Consider the following 21705-nt stretch of genomic DNA (forward strand, 5'->3'; position numbering starts at 1 on the left):
TCAAAGTCCCCTTAATTGCCGTGTCAATTTCAAATGCCACAATGCATACAAATATATCCACTATCGTGCTGTGTAACTGATGTTAGGAGTATTGGATGTTTAATTATATTAAAACAAGTAATGTATGGCAGTTTAACTAATTGACTGGGATTTCAATGTCACGTCCACTTGTGTAGACACCTGTTGCCACAACTGTTTACGGCTGGATTAAGTTGACAGCAAATTTGTAGATGCAGCACAGGCTCCTTTGAAGCTGCTAACCCCTGTTAAAGCCCTGTAGCAACCAGGTGTGGTTGCGCGAACCTTGCCATATAAGGACTCTGCTTGATCTGAAGCTGATGTGGTTTGAGCTCAGGCCAAAAGCTAAAATTGCAGCAATGAAAGCTGGGCCCAGCCCCTTATGGAAAAACTGGTTTGCTCCAAGGTGAGAAGACCAATAACCAATGTTTACACTTGCTGGTCGTCACTGTTGCTGTTTAACACCGTTGCACAGCATTAAGTGACTGCTGCATGTCTTAGGACAGCTGACAAGTGAACAGCTGACAAAACTCGTGATACGGTGTGATCATCATTGTCTATTAACGAGCAATGCTCATCTGTTGATGGCATATCCACGTTTCCATAATACTGGGAGGAACCTGGTTACACCAGCCCATGGGATTATTGTGTCCGTCCGTTGTGCAGGGAGGGGCTGGGTGGGGAGGGGCTGGTCACCCCGTGGTGCCCTTATAAAACTCAGCATTTAACCTACTCACGCCAGCTTGTGCCCGCCCTCAGTTGGCCATATTTGCGGAATACACCACGCCGCCGTTGACCCTGGCCATTGACCGAGCAACCCAACGTTCCTATCAGCTCCCTCCGCAGGAATGTGTTATTAGACATTGGGCTCCAGCAATTCACCTTGACACAAAGTGCCAGACATAATGAGAACATTAAGGAAGCCTTGTATGCTGACCAAAAAACCTTGTTACATTACAATCTTTTCAATAGTGGGAGTTGGGCCTCCCCAAAGGATGTCTGCTGTTAAGTTTGTACAAAATTACATTCATATTTATGGCTAAAGAGCAGTGGTTCTTAATCTGGGGTGCACACACCCCCTGGGAGTGCGAGATGCCCTATCTGGGGGTGTGAGACATGCCAGATTTTTTAGAAGGTAAATCGAAACAAATTAAGCACTACTTTTTTTCATTAAACCTATGTATCAACATACTTAGGTTTTTTTACGATTGAGAACCAACTTGCAACCTACTGATGGTTAAGTGCTCTGCCACAGCACATTCTGGCAGAATTTAATATTGCTCGTGTAAGCAGTGCATATAATTTAATCAAAATAAGTCTTGAAAAAAGTGGGAAAGTTTGGATTTATTTTGGCGACGGACGACACGCTCAAATACAAACTACATCTGGCACCAAAAATTGTAAAACACAGCCCATAGTGACTCCCATGGGGTCCTCCACAACACAGCTGATGTAACAACTGATGCTCTGTCATCTGAATGTTTTTAATTTCTAGCCCTGTACCTTGAAGTTTTTTTTATAATGCAACATATTGACAGGACATGTATAGTTGGGCTTTCATTCCACAAAAATGTGCTGTTCACCATGGCAAATAAGGCCAGCGTTAACTCAATCGAGGCCACATCTGCTCGTGAGGGTGACCACTGATGCCAAGGATGGCTGCTGAGCACGGTGTGGGGATGCGAGGTGAGTAATGTCTCTTTAAAAGCAAACGATGCCCGCTGTTTTTCGTATCCTGTCTGTGGGGATGCCATGGCAGAATGCCCCCCATGATACCAAGAAGAGGGATCGTGAAGGCCCCAGGAAGGTAGTGGCAACATGGTGGCCCGCACAGTCGACCAACGGTTTAACATGTTGGTCATCTGATAAACAGCATGCATTTTTTTTATAACATGCACTAAACTATGGTGGCTTTTTATTATGCAGCCATTGTTCAAGGGGCTGAAACTAACTTCTTCCATCTTGACTTGAAGCTTTCGTGACTGCAGGAATTCATATTTGGGTCTTTCGGTAAAGCCACATAGATAGATCTTACATTGATATGCTAATCTCTCTCAATTCAATGTCCACCTCCGCAGCTTCGTTGTCGTGGAGGTAGCTCTCCGTTTTACCCAATCTTACATTTACATGCAAATTTCATCACTAGCCCCGCCTACTTCGCTTATGACCCTTGGGCTGCACCCGTCTCAAACCTTTATTACATTCTGCTGCAGCAGCTCTCCCGCTTTTTACACCTGATGACGATTGTTTGTGTTGCGATCGAAACGTCGTGTTATTTTTTATCTTTTTATCTATGTGACTTTAACGGAAGAGCCAAAGAATATGAATTCCTGCAGTCGTGAAAGCTTTAAATCAAGATTTAACCGCCTATACGGGGAGAGTTTATCCACAAGTATTAGATCTTTTAACAAACTTCGAGACAAAAAGGCTCATCTGATCGAGTCGCTCACTTTTCTGAAGAGATGCCGCGACACTAAAGTATTACCGATCGCCTTTACACTCGCATCTGCTGCTGTCACTTCTAATGCTAAACGGATCTTGTTCAGGGCCAGCCTAGCCCTGATCTCAGAGAGAATAAGATTGCTCCGATTTGAACTAGACAACCTTGATTTGAAGCTTTCGTGACTACAGGAATGAATACTCTTTGGTTCTTTCGGTAAAGTCACGTAGATAGAAAATTAATAGATCGCGACGTTTCGATCGCAACACAAGCAACTGTCATCAGGTGAGACAAACAGCAGGAGAACTGCGATGTTTGCGTCAGCAGTTCTCCTGCTGTGTTTGTCTCACCTGATGACGGTCGCTTGTGTTGCGATCGAAACATCGTGATCTATTAATTTTCTATCTACGTGACTTTACCGAAAGAACCAAAGAGTGTAAACTAGACAACTTAGACAAGACTCTCTTGCAATCACACTTAACATTGACAGACATTTTTTCTCATTTTTTGTGGCTTTACCAAAAGACCCAAAGAATATAACTTCTTCGATTTGATAACGGCGAGCTGAAACCCGTATCTGAAACGAGATTTTAAACCTAAGTTTGGGTGGTACCACTGGCTCTCAAACATGGCCTTTGAGACCATTGAGTGATTTTGCCACCTGGGTTTTGTTGATATCTTTGTGCTTTTACTTGTCGACCACATTGCAATCTATTTTCAAAATGGAGAAAAAATTGCTGACTACTGTGAACAGGATCCATGCTGTTCATGGGCTTCCTCAAAAATAGGTCTGTAAACAACGATTTTCAAATTTCATACTAATTTAGGGGTGTAATTGGATCCAAACTAATTTATTTTGTAATGTAATGCAACAATGCAGGGCAACTTCGTAAAACAAAGACACTTTGTATTCACATAATTTACTTGCATGATTGCCTATTTTTAAGATCATATTTCTCTCCCAAAACTAAGCAATTTAACTTTGAAAATGTATTTACATAAGGCATACTTTGAGAAGGAAGAACTATATTCTTCAGTCACGTTTTCACAGGATGTGCTGCAGAATCTCAGAAGCCAGGGATGCCACGGTCACATCTGCAGTAGAACTGAAAAAATACATCATGTTAAACATACATTCATACGGCACATCTTCCATAGACTTTTCACAAAATATGAAAATGTTAACACCTACATCTGCAGTGTAAGACAAGGCAGACTCTCAACCAATTAGAGTTCGTGAAAAGTCCGTGTTAGTCTGCTCATTACGGGTAGTCATCTCCGTTGACAGCCCTGAGACATTTGTAGACATTTTACATTGCCATACCCATGGTCAGTCTTTTCCATAGGATAACCACTTTTGACCTCCCACAACATGGTACGTATCAACCCGGATAATTTATAGAGCCAACCCCTTGAGATTTCAACATATGACATCTGATCCTAGAGTCGAGGATTCTGACCACAGCGCCACCTGACCAGTACAACTTCTGAATAATGTGCGTGCATTGTGCTTTTCTCATGCGAGATGGGCACAAGGCCAAACAAAGCCACTGAGTCAGACGTCAAGCCAGACAGTAGTTGGCTATAGGAATAACCCAGACTGGTTCGTCCTGTTTTTGCACATTTCCTCAAAAAGACTAACACTCACAAATGACTATAAAACGCTTCATAACATATGGCCCCAAGTGAGTAATAATGGTTACTCATGCATACATATGAGTTTATACATGTTTGTGCTGTACAAAATTGCTGTGCTATGGATCATAATTATGCAATAGTTACGAGGAAATGCATGTAATATAATTGACTTTTCAGCTTGGAAAATGTTTCCTTCCCAATATGTTAATGGTAATAAGTACAATTGTCAAGTGCCAAAGTGTCTCCCTGCTTAAAACGGAGTGGTGTCCATCTCCATCGTGGTAGAAATATAACATTCCTATGAAAAGCTAATTTATCTTCAAGATAACCACCTACGATACCCATATAGGAGCGTCATATGGAAGTTGCAACATTGGTTGAGTACAACTATTGTTGTTTCTAATCTAGATAACACACGTGTGTGTTATCGATTTTAAAAAATGGCATAAATATAGATTTGAGCCAGGAATCTCAGTGCTGTTGGCTTGGTGCTCTGACATAGCCATTATCGGCTCCATTGTCAAGCCAATGTTAAGCTTGGTTTCATCTCACCTGGCAGTGATGGCCAGCTGCTGTAGCGCTGAGGTGAGGACATCGCCGTGCAGCCTCACGCTCTGGGTGTGCTTCTCATCTGCAGTCACCTGCTCACACAAAGGGGCAGATATATTCATTGTACACTGGTGCTTTTTTGCTGCAGCTTTCCTTCGCGGACTCGGTGATGATATGTCAATGCCAATATCAAAGTGTCTTCCTCTTTATTTTTTGTTCTGTTTTCTCTTTAGTTCATTGCCGTGCTTGATTTTATTTTGACTTCTCACCTGGTTAAACAAAACAAACTCAAGTGATCTCCCTGCTCAAACAAACCTTTGGGGTGGCATTCTTCTCTGAGAACCCATGAGCCAATAGTCAGAATTCTTTACAAGAACCATTTTACGAAAAAGACAACTATTTCTGAACTCCCACAGAGTGATACTCACTTCATTAACTCAACTGTCTATCACATATAAAACATCACTCAAATACGTGTGTCAGGAATGGAAATGACAGTTATTGTTATTGCACTGTAGGAGCATATATGGATACATTCTGAATATCCTGCTATATTAGAATTTTGCTGTGTGTTACCAGATATATATTTTTTTAAGTGGCTGAAATCTGAATTTGAGCCAGGAATTTCAATGCCAGTACATACCAATCTATTAGAGGCCAAGATGTGGCAGCCAATGGGCTATAGAACACCGATTTGTGGGATGGTTAGCATATGCCATAACACAACGCTGGAGGTTCAGTTTTAACCAGAGTAATAGCACATCTATGCAGTGTGTCATTCCGATTATTACGGTTGGCTACGTACGATACGAAAGAAGTTCAACTGACAACAATGCAATCTGGCCGTGGAGCGGTGGCGCAGTGGTTAGCACATAGCACTATGAACCCAGGGACCTGAGTTTGATTCTCGGCCACGGTGGTATCTTAACTGGTACTGGGCCTCTCCCCCTTTCACTAACCAGCACTGACCAGACTAGTGAAGTATGGTCAAGTAAACCGCACGATCGACATGTTGTAGCGAGGCCGTCATCCAGCAGTGGAGTGATAAAAGGGCTGCGAATTATTATGGATTGGTCTGCCTTCTTCACCAAGGTGTGTAAACATCCATCTGACTGTCAGCATCTACAGTTAACTTGACACCAAAAATACAAGCTTGGGCTGCACGTTTAATGAGGATTCTTGGAATTGCCAGCTGGGTTCTAAGTCTCTTTGAGCCGTTTGTGCCGACACACCCATAATAAATTACTGAATCCTTAATTACATTTGCCAGTGAGGTGTAAGGTAGAAATGTCATCACCTTATGAGCAATGACGCAAAGAGATGTTTGCATTGTTCCAATGACCCCTGAGATAATAACAAATATTCTCTACACCACTAGGTCAGTCATGAACAAATCACTTTTAATTCTTGCAATTTCATAATTTTCATGACTGGTGCTTAGAAGTCTCCAGTATTTAAGAAAACAAATAACGTCAGGTGTTTTATGCAACTTTTTTTAACCTAGTTTCCAAAATGGTAAATTAATTATTTTCACCTCGAAAAATTGTTAAGGCTTCATGCACTGATGGGTTCGTCGAATACTTCAAAAGTAACTGCAAAATGCCAGGTTGTTGTCAAAGGGAGCTAATGTTGATGTTGGTGACACCATTCCCCATGGAGCCTCTGACTTGATTATGTCAGTGTCTACCTGATCAAATGGATATTGGGGAGTCGGTCGCGAAAATGATACATTCCCATGATGGAGGGAACGTTATCAACAGAACAATAACTATCATCATCATCATCAAAGCCATGTTCAATCTACTCATGGATGAAGGCCTTCCCAAGCTGGTACCACTACTCTGCTTGAAACATTGTCAACATCCCACTAAAAAGTAAACATTTAATCAAGTCTGGAGGGATAATGGATGATGTCCCCTGATTCGAATTTGTACTCAACATATTCTGATGAAGAGTCAAGAATCTACCCCAGGCAAACATTTGCAAGCTGGGAAGCGATTAAGAATTGTTTTCCCCAATCACAAAAACATATCCATATTACAATATATTTTAAGCATGATATCTCAGCCATAGAGCATGTGGTTTTCCTACAATGTGTGTGTCCTGCTTTTTGTACATTGTTTTGATATGCAGATGCTTTGAGATGTTATATCAGTCCAAATATTACATACATACAAATTTTATTAAACAAAAATTAACTAGCCACTATGGGAGCTATACAACATTTTCATTTATAAATGCAGTGAATAATTGAAATTGGACCTTATTGAGTTATCATATCACATATATACTCCAGATGCGTTATTATACCAGTCACTACTGAATCTATGTTTCAGTTTTTGTTTTTTGGGGCACCATGGTGGCGAGATGTTAACTACCTTGCCTGGTATACAGGAGATCGTGGGTTCGATCCCAACCCTGATGTATGTATATTTGGAGTTTGCATGTTGTCCCCGTGGTCACGTGGACTTTTCCCTCCACATTTAGAAACATGCGTGGGGAGTATTTGGCTGCTATACATTTCCACACGATTAGCCACTTCCTTGAGCTATCATTTTTGGCCAGGTCGCTTTTGAAAAGAGCTAAATAGCTAGTGGGCCATACCTGGTAAACTAAAATTAGTTTAGCTAGTTTTAGTATAATCTGCATACTCTAATTATATTTCTCATATGGATGTTTATATAATTTCTACCACTGGCCAAGAAAAATGGGTGCCACCCACTGCTCGTTTCAGTAGGCAAACTGAGTTGGATCATTTTTTGTTACCCTGGGATTTATTTGCAAAGGAGATGAGTTGTTTCATCATCAATTATGTGGCCGCACCAAAATATACATTATGAAGTCAAAGAAAGTTGCAAAGAAGCTCAAAATTTAATTAAATCTTGGTGCCAGAATGTATAGTAGACTAGGGGCCTGTGTTTATGCTACAGCTGTGTCTTCCATCGTATGGCTACTAAACCTTTCCTGATGTGCAGAAGTTACAGCCACTAACCCCCCACCCACCCCCGGGAACACAATATTATTATATATACACCTACAATTATGCTGTGTAAATTCCCTTCAAAAGGACCGCTACACACCACAGGCTGCCTGAACATGTGCATTCACGCAAATAAGTAGCCACATCTGCTTGCACGTACACAGTCACGTGCTCAAAAGTGAATTCACATGCTTGTACACAGATACATGTGTGTGCGCATAAACATGAATGCCAAAGAACATATGTAGGAGTTGTGCCAACATGTGGCTGTCTGCTGCTCACCCCATAATTTGCAGAAGCTTCCCGGGGGGGGGGGGGTCCTGCCTTTACTCAGAATATTACAAATAATACCTGACCTTTTCCTACTTCCCGACCCTAACAAAATGCTACGCACACAGTACATGACATGCTTGGCACCATCATCTAGCTAAAGGAGTGAATGTTGGCTAGGTAAGAGAGGTGCTCCTCGTAAAGTCTTGGAATGTTAAGAATTCCAACACTGGTGCAATCAAACATAAGCACACCTGCACATCTCACGCTTGTTTTCGAAACACGGATGCAATCCAACGCTCATGAGCTTTATCCAGCATATAACCTCTGATTAGCATGGTTGGCTATGTACGGTGCAAAAGAAGTTCAACAAACATAACATGGCGTGGCTTCACACTCAAACAAGATTCAGACAATGTTCTTCTCCACTGACAGCCCTGAGATGTGGAGAACAATTCCAAATTCCATTGGCAAAGACGGTCTCCATCAAACAATGACGACTGACTTCCCTTATAATGGTGGACAGAATATGTTTGTATATTGGCCGCGTTGCTCTATTTGGGTCTACATTCACAGACAATGAGGCTGATGTGGAGGCAGCATCATGCTAGGTTCGTTCATAAAATTACACATACAATCTCAATCAGTGCTACATACAATCCAAAGTGTTAAGAATATTGTGTTGCCATACTGCAGAATGCAAAAGATCACCCATTTAGCCAAATGGGTTGGCAGGGAATGTGCTGTTAGTTGGCACTGAGCATGGCCATCTTGGCACAAAGAGGTGACTGTGTGGCCAGATCCATGCATGCTCTGCAAACTTGGTCTCAAAACTGCTGATGCTGACCACACTGCACCAGGTACTTGTTTAAGGTGCAATCATTCCAGGTGCAGACATAAGTTGCCTCTCATGTTGTTCACGGACAAAAATTAAAGCAAGTATGAAGAGCTATTAGCAGATTTTGCTATAACTACACAGTTGCTCCCTCTCCTATTCTTCCACACACAAACACAAAGATCCCCGTATAGCCTTAACAAACTGTTAGGGCAAGTGCTGTTAGCATGCACTTATGAAGGCTGGCTTGGCAGATGAGGGGGTAGGTGGCCAGCATCATGCCCAACCGCCTTTGTCTCCTTAGTGGCGATGTTTACACACCGCCCAGGACCCGTTCAGATAAGTCACTGCTGTTGAAGGTGAGCTTTAATTGTACTCGGGTCGCTGGGTTTGTAGCGCTAACCACTACACTATCGCTCCACCCACACACACACTTAACACACTTAAAGGACCACAATGGCTAGAAACAAACTCCCTTCTTCAAATGCATTGTGCAAAGAAAATGTTGGGTCACGAATTGTTAGCACCAAAAGAAACACATTTAAAAGACATGCTGCCATGCCGATGCAAGCTGTTTTCTGAAAAGAAAGGGTGTGCAGAGGCAATAGCAGCAGGTGATGGCTATTTATCACATGTCGCGACCAGTGACGTCCGGTGAGGTCAATGGCTGGGGAGGCACTGGCTCGTGTCAGAGCCAGATTCACACACTGAGGGAGTGTGGCCTCACTGAGGGGAGCGTGTTAGACACGTGCCCCTCAGTGAGGCAGATGTGATAGCTGCCTCCCCTGGTGCTTTTTCATTGCAGTTTCATGACGAGACCAGCGAGCCTAAATATATATTTATACACATAAATGAAATAAGGTACCTGGAGTATGGAAGGCGATGACATGAAATTAAGGGGTCTACAAACATTACATTGGTGGCATACTGAGATAGTAACAGGCACATGAAGACTTTCTTTGGGATTTTTTTTTCCTACAGTGTCTTACTCCTAAGTGGGATGTGTTAATATTTTAAGCAATTCATATATGTAAACATGCAAAAAACAAAACGGTCAATTTGTCCTTTTTAAATAGTCAAAGTAACAAAAAAGTGAATGTTTTAAGTAGCCGGTGTTCATCGTTCTTGGCAGCACTCCCCACAAAAAACCCTGTGTGATTCATTCAAAGTGGTCATTTTACCTATACAACAAGGGAAATCATGGGTTTAGTGAACTTCTAACCAAGCATTGCAACATTTTAATGCTTTTGAAATTCATTTTGTATCTAAATATATATGAAATGTTCTTGGTATATTTTATTTGACTATAATTAGTATGAAATTCTAGCATCTACATATCACGTACCCTCCTGGTTGGTATTGTAAAAAATTAAAATGTTTTTCCTTAAGTTTGAAGAACCAATCATTGTAGAGAAAGGAAATATTTCACTTAAACTGCTTTATGTATTTGGTAACAGGACTCTCATAAAAAACGAATGTCTCTGTTACAAGACTTCCAGGATAAACTTGAATTCATACGGATGTAAATTAATAAACACATGTACGAATACACAAACACATGTCTTGTCCCCACAATAAATGCTGTACTCTGGTGAAATAATAAAATACAAAGACAACACAATGCCCTAAGTGTAGATATACTAAATATAGGTACTATTTAACGTTTACACCCACAAAACAATCGCAGTTCTTTTAAATTCCTGATCTCTATACAGTATTTCATTACAAAACTTGCACAAACAGCAAATGGTCACATCTTGTCGACTGCCTCAGAAAATCACACCACACAAGCGACAACTGCTTATGCGGTCACTTGCACCTTTCTCGCCAAGTGCTAGACGGCGCTTCTTTGCACCCTTATAAAGCAATGGTGGACAACCTACGGCCCGCAGGCCACATGCGGTCCATGCAGCCCCTCCTGGTGGCCTGGTCTAAGCGTGTCTATGGTGATGCGTGGAGGTCATGATTAGCGCACACACACGGTATCAAGCTTGCAGCCTACTGAAGTGAAGGAGGGCCACTCAGGTGGCTCATGAACTCGTCTAGCGTGGTTTTGTGTGTCAATCAACAACGAAAATGTATCCATATATTTTTTATCATGGTACATTAGATCAGTGGATACACTACTCCCATTGGTTGCTACAGCTGAGGCCATCAACTCACTTCACATGAGAAACCAGTTCAATCATGGGTGGCTGAAACCTGAATTCAGGCCTTTGATCTCAGCCGAGCTTGCTCAATGGCTTTCATATGGCCATTGCAAGTACGATGAACCCCCTTCTTGTTATGCTTTTCTGTATGGTAAAAGATTGTGGGTCAGCTTTACACTCCAGGTGCTACGGCCTAGCTTCGACATAATTTAGGCTGCCGGGCCCTGCAGCACACTCTGCCACTCACCAGTCTCTTGATGATGCGCAGGAGCAGCTTCTGCTGTTTGGGGTGTGGAGCAGTGGCTTGCAGAGCGGTGGCGAGGCGTGCGGCGCTCTCGGGACCCGTGCAGTCGGCATCCTCCGCACCGTACAGCTGCACTACCAGCGACAGGCAGCTCAGAGCGCGCTCCCCCACCTCACTCTCCTCCACGCACAGCTGGCAAACACAAACAGGAGTGGAAGCATGATTTTTTTGTTTTTGTATGTGTCTCTAAAGTGGGGTGCGGTAGTGTGGCAGTTAACGCGCTGCGTCCCGCTCACGGACAACACCAGTGGCGATTATCTAAATCGGTCCTAAGCCTCCCCGAGGTCGACTCAGGTGGTGCATCTGCCAGTGAGGTATGTGATTAGTACTACTTGTGAAATACGCATTTCACAAGTAGTACTAATCACATACCTGCATTTCTCATAAATATGCTAAATTCCTCTTGATATGCAAATTTTTTTGTCAAGGCGCCCTTCCCCCCTTCCAACCCAGCTTAAATAGACGCTCCAAGCGTGGTGGTGTTTCATTCAGACGCTGTCTCCCCGACAGACCTGGTATTCACCTGAGGACGGCTGCTTGCGTTGTGGCCGAAACGTCGTGAGAATTATTTTATTATGTTTTATTTTTATTATTTTATTATTTCCCTTCTACGTGACTTTACCGAAAGAACCAAGAGGACGAATCCCTGCAGTCACGAAAGCTTTAAATCGAAATTTAACCTCGTCTTTATTTTCAGGTTTACTTTTACGTATAAGTAAGTACATTGTTATTCATTCTTCACGTGTACAAGTTATATTTAACAGATACAAAATATTAATCATGTTTTCCATTTAAATACTTCCGGTTTCATGTTTGGGTTAATATAGGGTAGCATAAAACAAAAGGAGGGGGTGTCGTATGATGAACCGTGAACCAAACCCTATTATTCCCCATTTGCCTTCGATTTTGCAGATCGTGGAATTGCCGATTGTGGCAATTTTCAAGAACGTAACCCCTGCGATGGGCAAGGGTTTGGTGTATGCTACAGTTTGTGCCTTACAATGACAGTGTCATGTTGTTGACGTCGACGCGGAATGTTGAGGCTGACGCCAAACATCACAGTCATGGACTGCTCTCAAGAGTGGCGGCGTGCTCAGGATAGGGTCGCCGGGCAGCATCTCATGGGGACCGCTATGCTCCAGCCAGGGGCAAACGTCTAATGATGACAGCCATGCTGTGCTGCACTAAGTACTATATGCAGTGTATTATGAACATAGTACATTTATGTGCAGTGTGCTGCATGAGATTGCCTAAGCCAAATGAAAAAAAACAATACATTCGTCAATTGACTATGCCAAACGGAAATTTTGCCATTAAAAAATGTCTGCAGTTAATTACCAAATTGCAGTATTCTGTGAAGTGGCTGTTAAATGCCCTGTTACATCAGACTGTACCGCATCAAACTTTGCAAAAGTAGGCCACTGTATGTTGTTGTCTTGGCCCAAATGACAAAATAACCTGACAAAAGATTGAAAAAAATACTTTTCCTTACATAACTAAGGTAATTTGGATCTCTAATGAAAACAGAGACAAGTAATGAATTTCGCTCGACTGTCACCTGATTTGAGGACATCAATGATTCAATAATATTGGTGCGTGCTGCGATGCAGTGCACATACAATGCAAGCCGGTTTATTGTTATGAAATGTAGAGCGTGCTTGAAGAGGAGGCACTGCACTCACCAGCTGTATGAAGGTGCAGGTCAGCTGAGTGAACGGCTTGTTCACAAGTAGCATGTCCTCCGCAACCTGCGTGCTGCGTGAATCCCCCACCTTCTGTTGCTGTGGAGACACGTGACACACATATAGACATTTACACACATACATAGCAATATAAATAACCTGCTATGCCTGCACAGACTGCTGGGACAAGTGTTCTTGGTGAGTCCCGATTAAAGCAGCCACAGCATATGTGAGGGTGGTGTGACTACAAGAATGGATGCCTAGCCATCTTTGCTAATATTTTAGGCAATACACCGGGTATTAATTTAAGGCTCAACCAAACTACAGGAGAAACCTTGCCACTAATGTTGTATATGCCCAGGAATTACACACAGGCCATCATGATCAGTGCAGCGAAAACCACTACACAAATTTTGCCCATTAACACCAAATACAATGATCTCCCATTCAGTCCTATAGATCATAGGGGAGAGTGGTGCTACTGAATACCTACAAAGGCTGGCATGCCAAAAGAGGGAGTAAGGTGGCCAGCACAACATAGACAAAGATCCCCTGTGTAGCCTTAACAGATTGTTGGAGCAAAGGCTGTTAGCGTGCACCTATGAAGGTCGGCACGGCACACGAGGGGGTGACCAGCAACACATCCAGCCACCTTTGTCTCCCTTGTGGTGATGATTACACACCACACAAGGTACTCATTTGATGCTGAATTATTCTTGGGGAGGCCCAGGACCGGTTCAGACAATCGTCACAGGTGTTGGTCACCGGATTCAAAGCGCAGTCTGCTAACTACTGTACTACACACACACACTTAAGCACACACATACACATCATTCCCATTAGGCTTATTACTGCTTGCATTTAAATAATTCCTCAAGCCTGACTGACATCAAATGCCTCGAGTGGACATGACTGCTGATCGAGCACGGGGCTCTTTTTGCGGAGAGTGCACCGGTGGTGCTTGAGTTATGGGGAGGGGGCTGGCACCTGCAGCGCACGCCGCACCATGTCCGCCGTGCGTCTCAGAAGCTCTTGCAGCATCTCCAGCAGTACAAACAGCAGCAGAGAGGCCGACCTGCTGGTGCTCTCCCCCTCCAGCACCAGCACACCAGCATCCATGCACGCAGGCACCAAGCGCTCCACCAGGCCTGCCGGTGGGGGTGGTTACGACAAAGCCATCGGCGGCTGCGAGTGGTGAAGCTCGGCAGGTGGTGGCTCAATGGGACCGACGAAATCTGTGGTGAAGAGCTTTGAGAATCTGGTGTGTACTTTTAGCCCACCTTGCTGATAGAGTGTGGTCATGTTGGTGTCCTTATTGGCAACCAGACTGCCCAATAAGCACACCACGTTGTACATGCTGCTTCCCAGCATGCTCTCCTGGTGCTCCTGCAGCAGTGAGTAATGACAAAAGAAGCAAAGAGTACAGATGAAGATGCTTTGACACGACATGAAGAGGGGATACAAGAGAAGGAGAGGTGACCAGGTGACTCAACTGGCTCAAAATACGCATGAGCCATAACCGCTGCCGAGTTCCTGTGTTCAAATGCAGGTCTGACCAATATGTGATTAAACCAGGTTCTTTCATATAGTAAGATTATGGTCTCAGTAGTCATTTTCATATGCAGATGAAAACGCTGATTTAAAGGTTGTATGAAACGCATTTAGGTGATAGCTTAAATGAGAAACACATTCCCATTTTTGCAAAGGAAATGTTTACTCTGGTTGCAAAGATGTTATTATACATAACCTGCATATTTTTAAACGGCTAATTATCATTTTGCTTAGTACACGGTTGAACATCCTTCTCCCCACGTGTTTAACATTATGTTAACTCTGATCAATGTGTGGAATACATTACACCTTATTAGCATCGCCAGAACCTCAAAGTGTGCGATGATGATGTAAAAATATAATTAATGTAAGACAAGAGGACATTTCGTACCAAGGAAAATGCTAAACAGTGAATAATTACTGAACAGTGAATAATAATGACTGACACAGCAGAAACCCTTCAATTCCAAACACCTGTTTAAGGTCCAATTCACATTCCACAGAGATAACGCAGACAGTGTATCTGTATAGCAGGGGCATATAATTAAGTTGAATTAACTTCTGTTTAAAATATACTTTACGGGATCGGAAGTTTAGCTGTGCACACAAAAATAAACGTTGGCTGTATCCATTGGTGCTTAAAATTCCTCAATGCCCTGACAATCTTGTGTAACCCACGCTACCACATCACCTGCAGACTAGGGATGGCCATCATCGGGGAACGTGTAATTTGTGGCAGTACGTGCAACTCGTAATTTGAAATGTGCGAAAAAATATCTAATTTAAAAACAAAACAAAGTTCCACGCTCTGCGTTCACATATTTTTATAGCTACTTATCGCCATTCAGCAGGGCCAATTTTCTGCTGTGGACTGCATAAACATAGCTCAATGCATTAATAGGCAGAACTGCGGATGGATCAACACAGCAGGGGTCCAGAGACAATCCCTGCTTCATACATTCTGAACGGCAAGCAAAGTACTTATCTGCTCACAGCAGACAGCTGCAATAGCTGGGCTCGCTTAAGTGCAGATGAGCTATGCGCTTATGCATTGGCCCTGTGTGCAATGCCTTCAACGACACTATTTGCATCTAAGATATGTGTCAAGCGACATACATTTATATTTGATCAAGCATATACTATTGGGTCCCTGTAAATGCTAGCAGGAAATAGACAAAGCAAAAAGATTGAAAGTCTTGTTTTTTCTAGATTTTCTGGACTACTGGAGAAAGGTGGACTATGTAGGTTTAAATGCTTGCAGAATTACCAGTGGTTGCACTGGTTATGTCTGTTTCCTCAATACAAGCCTATTATATATATAAAAACAACAGATATGAATGCGAGAAGTCCCAGGAAGCAGGGAAATACAATTATATATATCGTTTCAAGATATAAAATAGAATATCCCAATGTTCCATCAGTGTCTAGACACGTAGCATTTCTTTCCAATTTCCGAAACATTTAATAAGCTGGAGCCACACCTGATGAACCAAGATTGGAATTATAATACCTTCAGTCAATTTCTTCAAGGGCCTGCCTTCTATGACCACAAGACTGAGCTCATCAGCTAATGGCTGGGTTGCTATGTGTCTGTCTGGCAAATCAATCTTTATTGCTGGATTTGACTACATTTATTTAAAAAGAAAGTATTTCTGTATTTTCATTTGTAGCATAAGTTGACTATCAAATATGTATATACTCCGTAGCAAACCATGCTAATTGCACCTCCGATTCGCGCGGTTGGCTATGTACCGTCTGAAAAAAGTTCAACATACACACATAAACATAAAAATCTGCTTTTAATTCAAGTTAGAACCTGAACATCAATGCCAAGGCTTGTGTGGTACATTTTACATAAACTAAAACGGTATTAATAATGTAGACATATGATAAACAGATAGCTAATGTAAAGCAGCAGAGGAATAATTTGTACACTTGTGTACAGGTATACATTTGTACACTTGGAGGCATGATGACCTGGGGGCTAAGTACAGAAAATATTCGTAAAAGCCAGCAGGTTGCCAAACTGTGTAGGCTGCCAAACGATGTAGGTGAAAATGCAGAGTATTTGGGCACGCCCTCTTGAGATCTATAAAATGGGTGTACGTCAGTGGTTGCTAGGGATTATGTCATCACTCCAACTATACCAGCCAATCAGCTGCCAGAAAAGCAACCCTGCCGCAACATGACCACAGTGAAGTCCCCGTGCACTCCATGCATTCAGCCGATCTGTGGATTTACATTGTTTTTAAAAAGTCATTTAGGTGTAATGTTGTGGTAATTTATTTGTGTGAATGTAGATGAGTGTGTGAACTTGTTTGAGTATGTTGCTTTGCGTGATAATTTCTTTACGTGCAGCCTTACTAGGTACTCATGAAGAATGTTAAAAGGCTCTATATATGGTGGATCTTTGTCCTTATTTATGAAAGTGTGTGCTTGCGTGGGGAGAGTATTTATATGTGATTGTGCACACGTGTGTGTTTGTCTTTGTATTTGTGGGGAGTGGTAGTGTAGCAGTTAGTGCACGGCGATACGAACCCGGGGACCCGAGTTAGATTCCCGCTCAAGGCCAACACCAGTGACGATTATCTGAACTGTTCATGAGCCTTCCCTTGGTCGACTCAGCCTCAAATGAGTACCTGGTGTGATGTGTAAATGATCCTTATGGAAGTACCCCGGGGTACCAAATAATACAAAATGGCCGAGGCAATAAAATATTTTATTCCTGGAATACAATTTTTCCAGGGGTGTACTTAACTCCGTGACTGGGGTACTAATCAATCCGAAATCAGTGCTACTCCGCGATGTCGAAATGCCAAACATTAGCATAAAAAATCCGTTATCGAAAAATTCAACTTTTAATAGTGCATCGTGTACAGCTCGTCGAGATGAGTCGATTGCAGCAACGCCAACCATCAACAGACTAAAAATGACTGCATCACGAACATTATGCAAGAGCCGGGGTACTATGCTACCCCGGGGTACCGCCATAAGGTTCAAATGACGCCACTGGGGAGACAAAAGCGGCCAGGCACCCACCCCCTCATGTGCTGTGCCGGCCTTCATAAGTGCTTGCTAAGACAATTTGCCCCAACAGTATGTTAAGGCTATATGGGGGATCTTTGTGTATTTGTGATGGTGCATGTGTGTGCCCATAAGTAATGACAAATTTGAAGGTGGTCCCCACCGTCCCTAAGTTCTCACGGAATGTACGCAATTGCTCTCACGTAAATCCCATACGGAATCAAGAGGTAGGACAAGTCTGAGCTTAAGCATGTTTTTTAATTGCGCAAGTCGTTTGTACTCAGGCAGCTGGAAGAAGCTGTTTTAACTCTTCATTATCTCAAACTAAACATGACTAGACAAGCCTGTTGACAAACCATTACTCCTGGATTTTCATAACACTTGTGCTGTCAACTTTGCTTTGTAATGCTATAAATATCGTATATATTAAACTTCCTTTACATGCATATATGAGAGCATTTGTAGTGTAGTGGGTGTAGTTGTACTAATATAAACTATTAAAACTATGTTTTATTCTACCAAGGCCCACTGAGCTATTACAGCTATTTTTCAGAAGCGACCTGGCCACAAATGATAGGTCAATGAAGTGGCTTATCACGTGGAAATTTATAGCAGCCAAATACTCTAAACACATGTTTATAAATGTTCAGGGAAAAACCAGAGGACCCGGATAAAAATTCACATGACCACGGGGAGAACATGCAAACTCCCAATTTACAGGTGTCAGAGTCGGGATCGAATTGACGACTTCCTGTATACCAGGAGAGGAAGTTAACATCTCGCCACCGTGGCGCCCAATCTCAGCATCAAAAGTTTGATGCCTAAACATGCACATCAGTGGCAGGTTGCATCTAAACCTGTCCCACGTATTGCCTGGTGTGGTGTGTGAACATCCATACTGGGAAAACAAAGGCAGCCAGGTGTGGTGTTGGTAATTCTGTCCCTTCATGTGCTTTTCTGACCTTAACAAGGGGTTGCCAACAGCATTTTCCCCTGCGGTCTTGTAAGGGTAAATGTATGATCTTGCATTTGTGAGCAGGTTGGCTTGCATAAAAGCATAGAGGACCATCCACTGAATAGTCCTGTGTTATACTTCTTGCAAAATTGGTATGAGCAAATTACACATATTAGCACAAGCACCATGTCCGCACGTGCACCGATCTGTCTTCTACCCTGGCTCAAGCATGTGTGGGACAGAACACCAGTGGCAAGTGCGGGTGTGTCTCTGCATATGCATTATTACTGTCAATGCTGCGGATGTTCTGCGTGCCGTCATGCATTTGTGGGACACCCTGGCTCCTGTGACAGAATCCGCCACATTCGTGTGCACGCTGCGTTGCCTGTTTGCATGTGCTGCAGTTGAGCTGCAAGACCCGTGGGTATGCGTGTACATGCGCATGCGAGTGTGGGTCTGTGTGTTTTTTGTATGCTTTGGCAAGCGAGTGGAGTGGGTGTATTGGCATGTGGCCCCATGACCTTAGGGTCTATTCCTGGCCAGCTGTGGTGGATGCTCACCCACTGTGCTCATGCCAACCATTCTTCCCCCTTGGTCCACATTCATGCTGTGTTGCTGTCATCCATATGCATACTTGAACTGATCACGTGCACTGCAATATGTACAAGTAAAAATAGTCAAAGTGTATCTCCCTGCTCAAGTAAGCAATGGAGCAGTGTTCGTCTCTGTTGGTGACCCTGAGAAAGTAACTAGAATTCTATATTCCCATGGTGGGGCCCCTCTCTCAATCGGACAACCACTGCTGAATTCCTACAGAGCGGTACTCACTTTATCTAACTTAGAGGCATAGGAACGTTTTCCTCACGACAATGACCTGCACGTAACAATAAACTGTATGAATCAGTTATGAGTTCTGTTTTCAGTAAGGGCATATTAGTAATATGGTTTACAAATTTTTGTTTTTCATTATTGGCACAGTTTTATTATGAAGTGTGCTGCATTAACGTAACTTTTTATTTATTTTTGGTTGTCGGAGACTTTATCTGTGAACACTGAACCCAATGTAAGATTTTTTTGCATATCAATGAAATTTAAATTAAAGCGACAGGTGCACAAGTGGAGCGCATTTAGTGAACTCAGCCTTGTTAACTAATCACCACAAAAATAATAAAACATTGGTTCAATATGATGAATGCAGCTGAGCACGAACACACTCACTAATCTCCACAGCCGCTCAATGAGTGTAGTCTTCTGCCTGCGTGAGGCAGATACTTGAAGGATGCCAAATCGAGCCCTGTTCTGTTACTTATGGGCAATTTGGCAGTGAGGCGTGCAGTTCGACAACATGGGGTCGATTTCCAAAATGCAATATTTTTTTGCTTTGCACCTACATGCTGATAGGACAATGGGATATGATAGGTTAACAAGAAGTAAACATTTAAATATTTTTTTTTACATTTTAAAGATATTCTTGTATATTAATATCATGTGTAAGTGGTTATATAATTAGGAGTAGCAACGTACAAGTCACATGCTAATTTATTCAGCAACTAGGAGATGAGTTTCAAACAACACAGATACATGTGTGAAGAGTAGACAGCCTTTGTGCATATGTAAAAACAAGCAGTATTTCCTAAAAAAAACTGCATTGTGGGTCCTTTGGACTTAGATCACCATCAAAATAAAAAAAAAATGGTTCACGTTGCCGATTACTGCATCACTGATGCTTTCGGCTGGTCATATTTGTTCATATTAATTTTGATGATGATGTAAGACAAAAGGACCACAATGCAGTTCTTCAGGAAATGCTGATCGTTTTTGCAATTGCACAAAGGCTTTGTGTTCTTTATTCATTTCTGCATATGTTTTTCCAGCCGGCACTATTATTTCAATGGCTTTTTCTCATAATTTACAGATTTGATCAATGGAGATGAGTAATCACAAACCGACTCCTTTTCACAAATGATACTCCCAATTGTTGTGTGCCACATGCACTTGATGTGTGCCCGTGTGAGAGAGCCCTTGATTTAATGCCTTGGCTGTCCCCAGCTCTTTGCGAAAATTCACAGGTGCGGAGGACATGTCGCAGCTGGGTGCCGCTCACCATCATGGAACATAAGCTCATCTTGGCTGCTGAAGTGCATCTTTGTTTTGTTCCTTGCAGATGATGATCGCACTCAAATTTAATTTAATGATTTTATCTGCTCCCGGGCAAAGATTCCTCCCTCTAACACGCCCCGATACGTGCAGGGTTTTACAAAACTAGCTTTTCTATTGATGTGGCCATGGCGCAGGTTACAAATGAAACTTAGCAATTACCAAGTATCCAGTCGTAGAAAAGGATCCCCAACTATGCAACACGTGTAACCAATTTGACTTATTACTGATTCAAATATCAAAGTAACTCGCTGATCAAATAAGAATGGGATGGCATTCATCTATTCTGGAAACCCTGACTTAGTGGTGCAAATGTAACGTTTCCATAACATATCCCAATATCTCCATAGGATAAACTATTCAATAAAAAAACTTTAGACAATATTTATTTTACCAGGTAAGGATATAGACCTAAGAAGGTTGATCGGCTGAATTGACCCCAAATTAGGTTCTAACTCTTAACTTAAAATTGTGAGCTCAGTTCTCTAATCAGCACAATTTGGCCGTATCAGCACTGTATTGAATAAACATGTTTTGTTATGTATCAATAAAAGCCTCACTGAGAATCGAAACGCTTTCTCAGAAGGATTATGTATATATTGAGATGTTTAGTTCATTCTTTTTTGTCTTTTATGTGGGAGGAAGCAAGGGTAGCTGAAGAAAACCTACACATAAGAGAAGGTAACACTTAAAGGTCCATGCATATGGCTCAAGAACCAACTTGCTGTACTATCACCTCACAGACTGAGAGTCTCATACAATGTGGTTTCCTCTTCAGGAATCACCATCGTGTTCTCCCAAGAACCAAATTTAAGATGTGTGCCCCACAACTCCAAACTTGTACTTATATTACTAAACTTCTCAGATATAAAAAAAAATCTACCTCATGCACTTCTTTTTTAAATCAACTAATGACCATCATAGATGAAAAGTACATTATAATGAGGACTGTACAGGTATTCATGCAACCGAATCAAACTGAGCATGTACTTGAGCGCATACTGCACACGTGAATTTACACAAGCTGTTCCAACATCTGGCAAGCACCGCCTTGTAGACACAGCTTGTTTGGCATGAAGCCACGCTCCCAAAGATCAAACAGGGGTAAACGACAGATTCAAGGAGTGTTTTTGTTCCCACTGCGAGTGGTGG

At 42.4% G+C, this 21705-nt stretch overlaps 1 protein-coding gene across 4 annotated transcripts in view; it reads right to left on the reverse strand.

Moving 5' to 3' along the window:
* Positions 1-1342: 1342 nt before the first annotated feature.
* The window catches only part of ULK4 (unc-51 like kinase 4), a 71136-nt gene continuing 50773 nt past the window's right edge, over positions 1343-21705 (reverse strand). For all 4 annotated transcript variants that reach the window (XM_078596705.1, XM_078596683.1, XM_078596695.1 and 1 more), the window contains 6 exons: positions 14147-14252; positions 13854-14014; positions 12867-12965; positions 11128-11316; positions 4649-4737; positions 1343-3564 (listed from right to left, as the gene is read on the reverse strand). In XM_078596705.1, coding sequence (XP_078452831.1) covers positions 3504-3564; positions 4649-4737; positions 11128-11316; positions 12867-12965; positions 13854-14014; positions 14147-14252 — 705 coding nt within the window. In that variant the 3' untranslated portion in view covers positions 1343-3503. The remainder of the gene's footprint in view (positions 3565-4648; positions 4738-11127; positions 11317-12866; positions 12966-13853; positions 14015-14146; positions 14253-21705) is intronic.

This window comes from Lampetra planeri, chromosome 1 (assembly GCF_965212315.1).
Source record: "Lampetra planeri chromosome 1, kcLamPlan1.2.h2, whole genome shotgun sequence".
Classification (NCBI taxonomy): domain Eukaryota; kingdom Metazoa; phylum Chordata; class Hyperoartia; order Petromyzontiformes; family Petromyzontidae; genus Lampetra; species Lampetra planeri.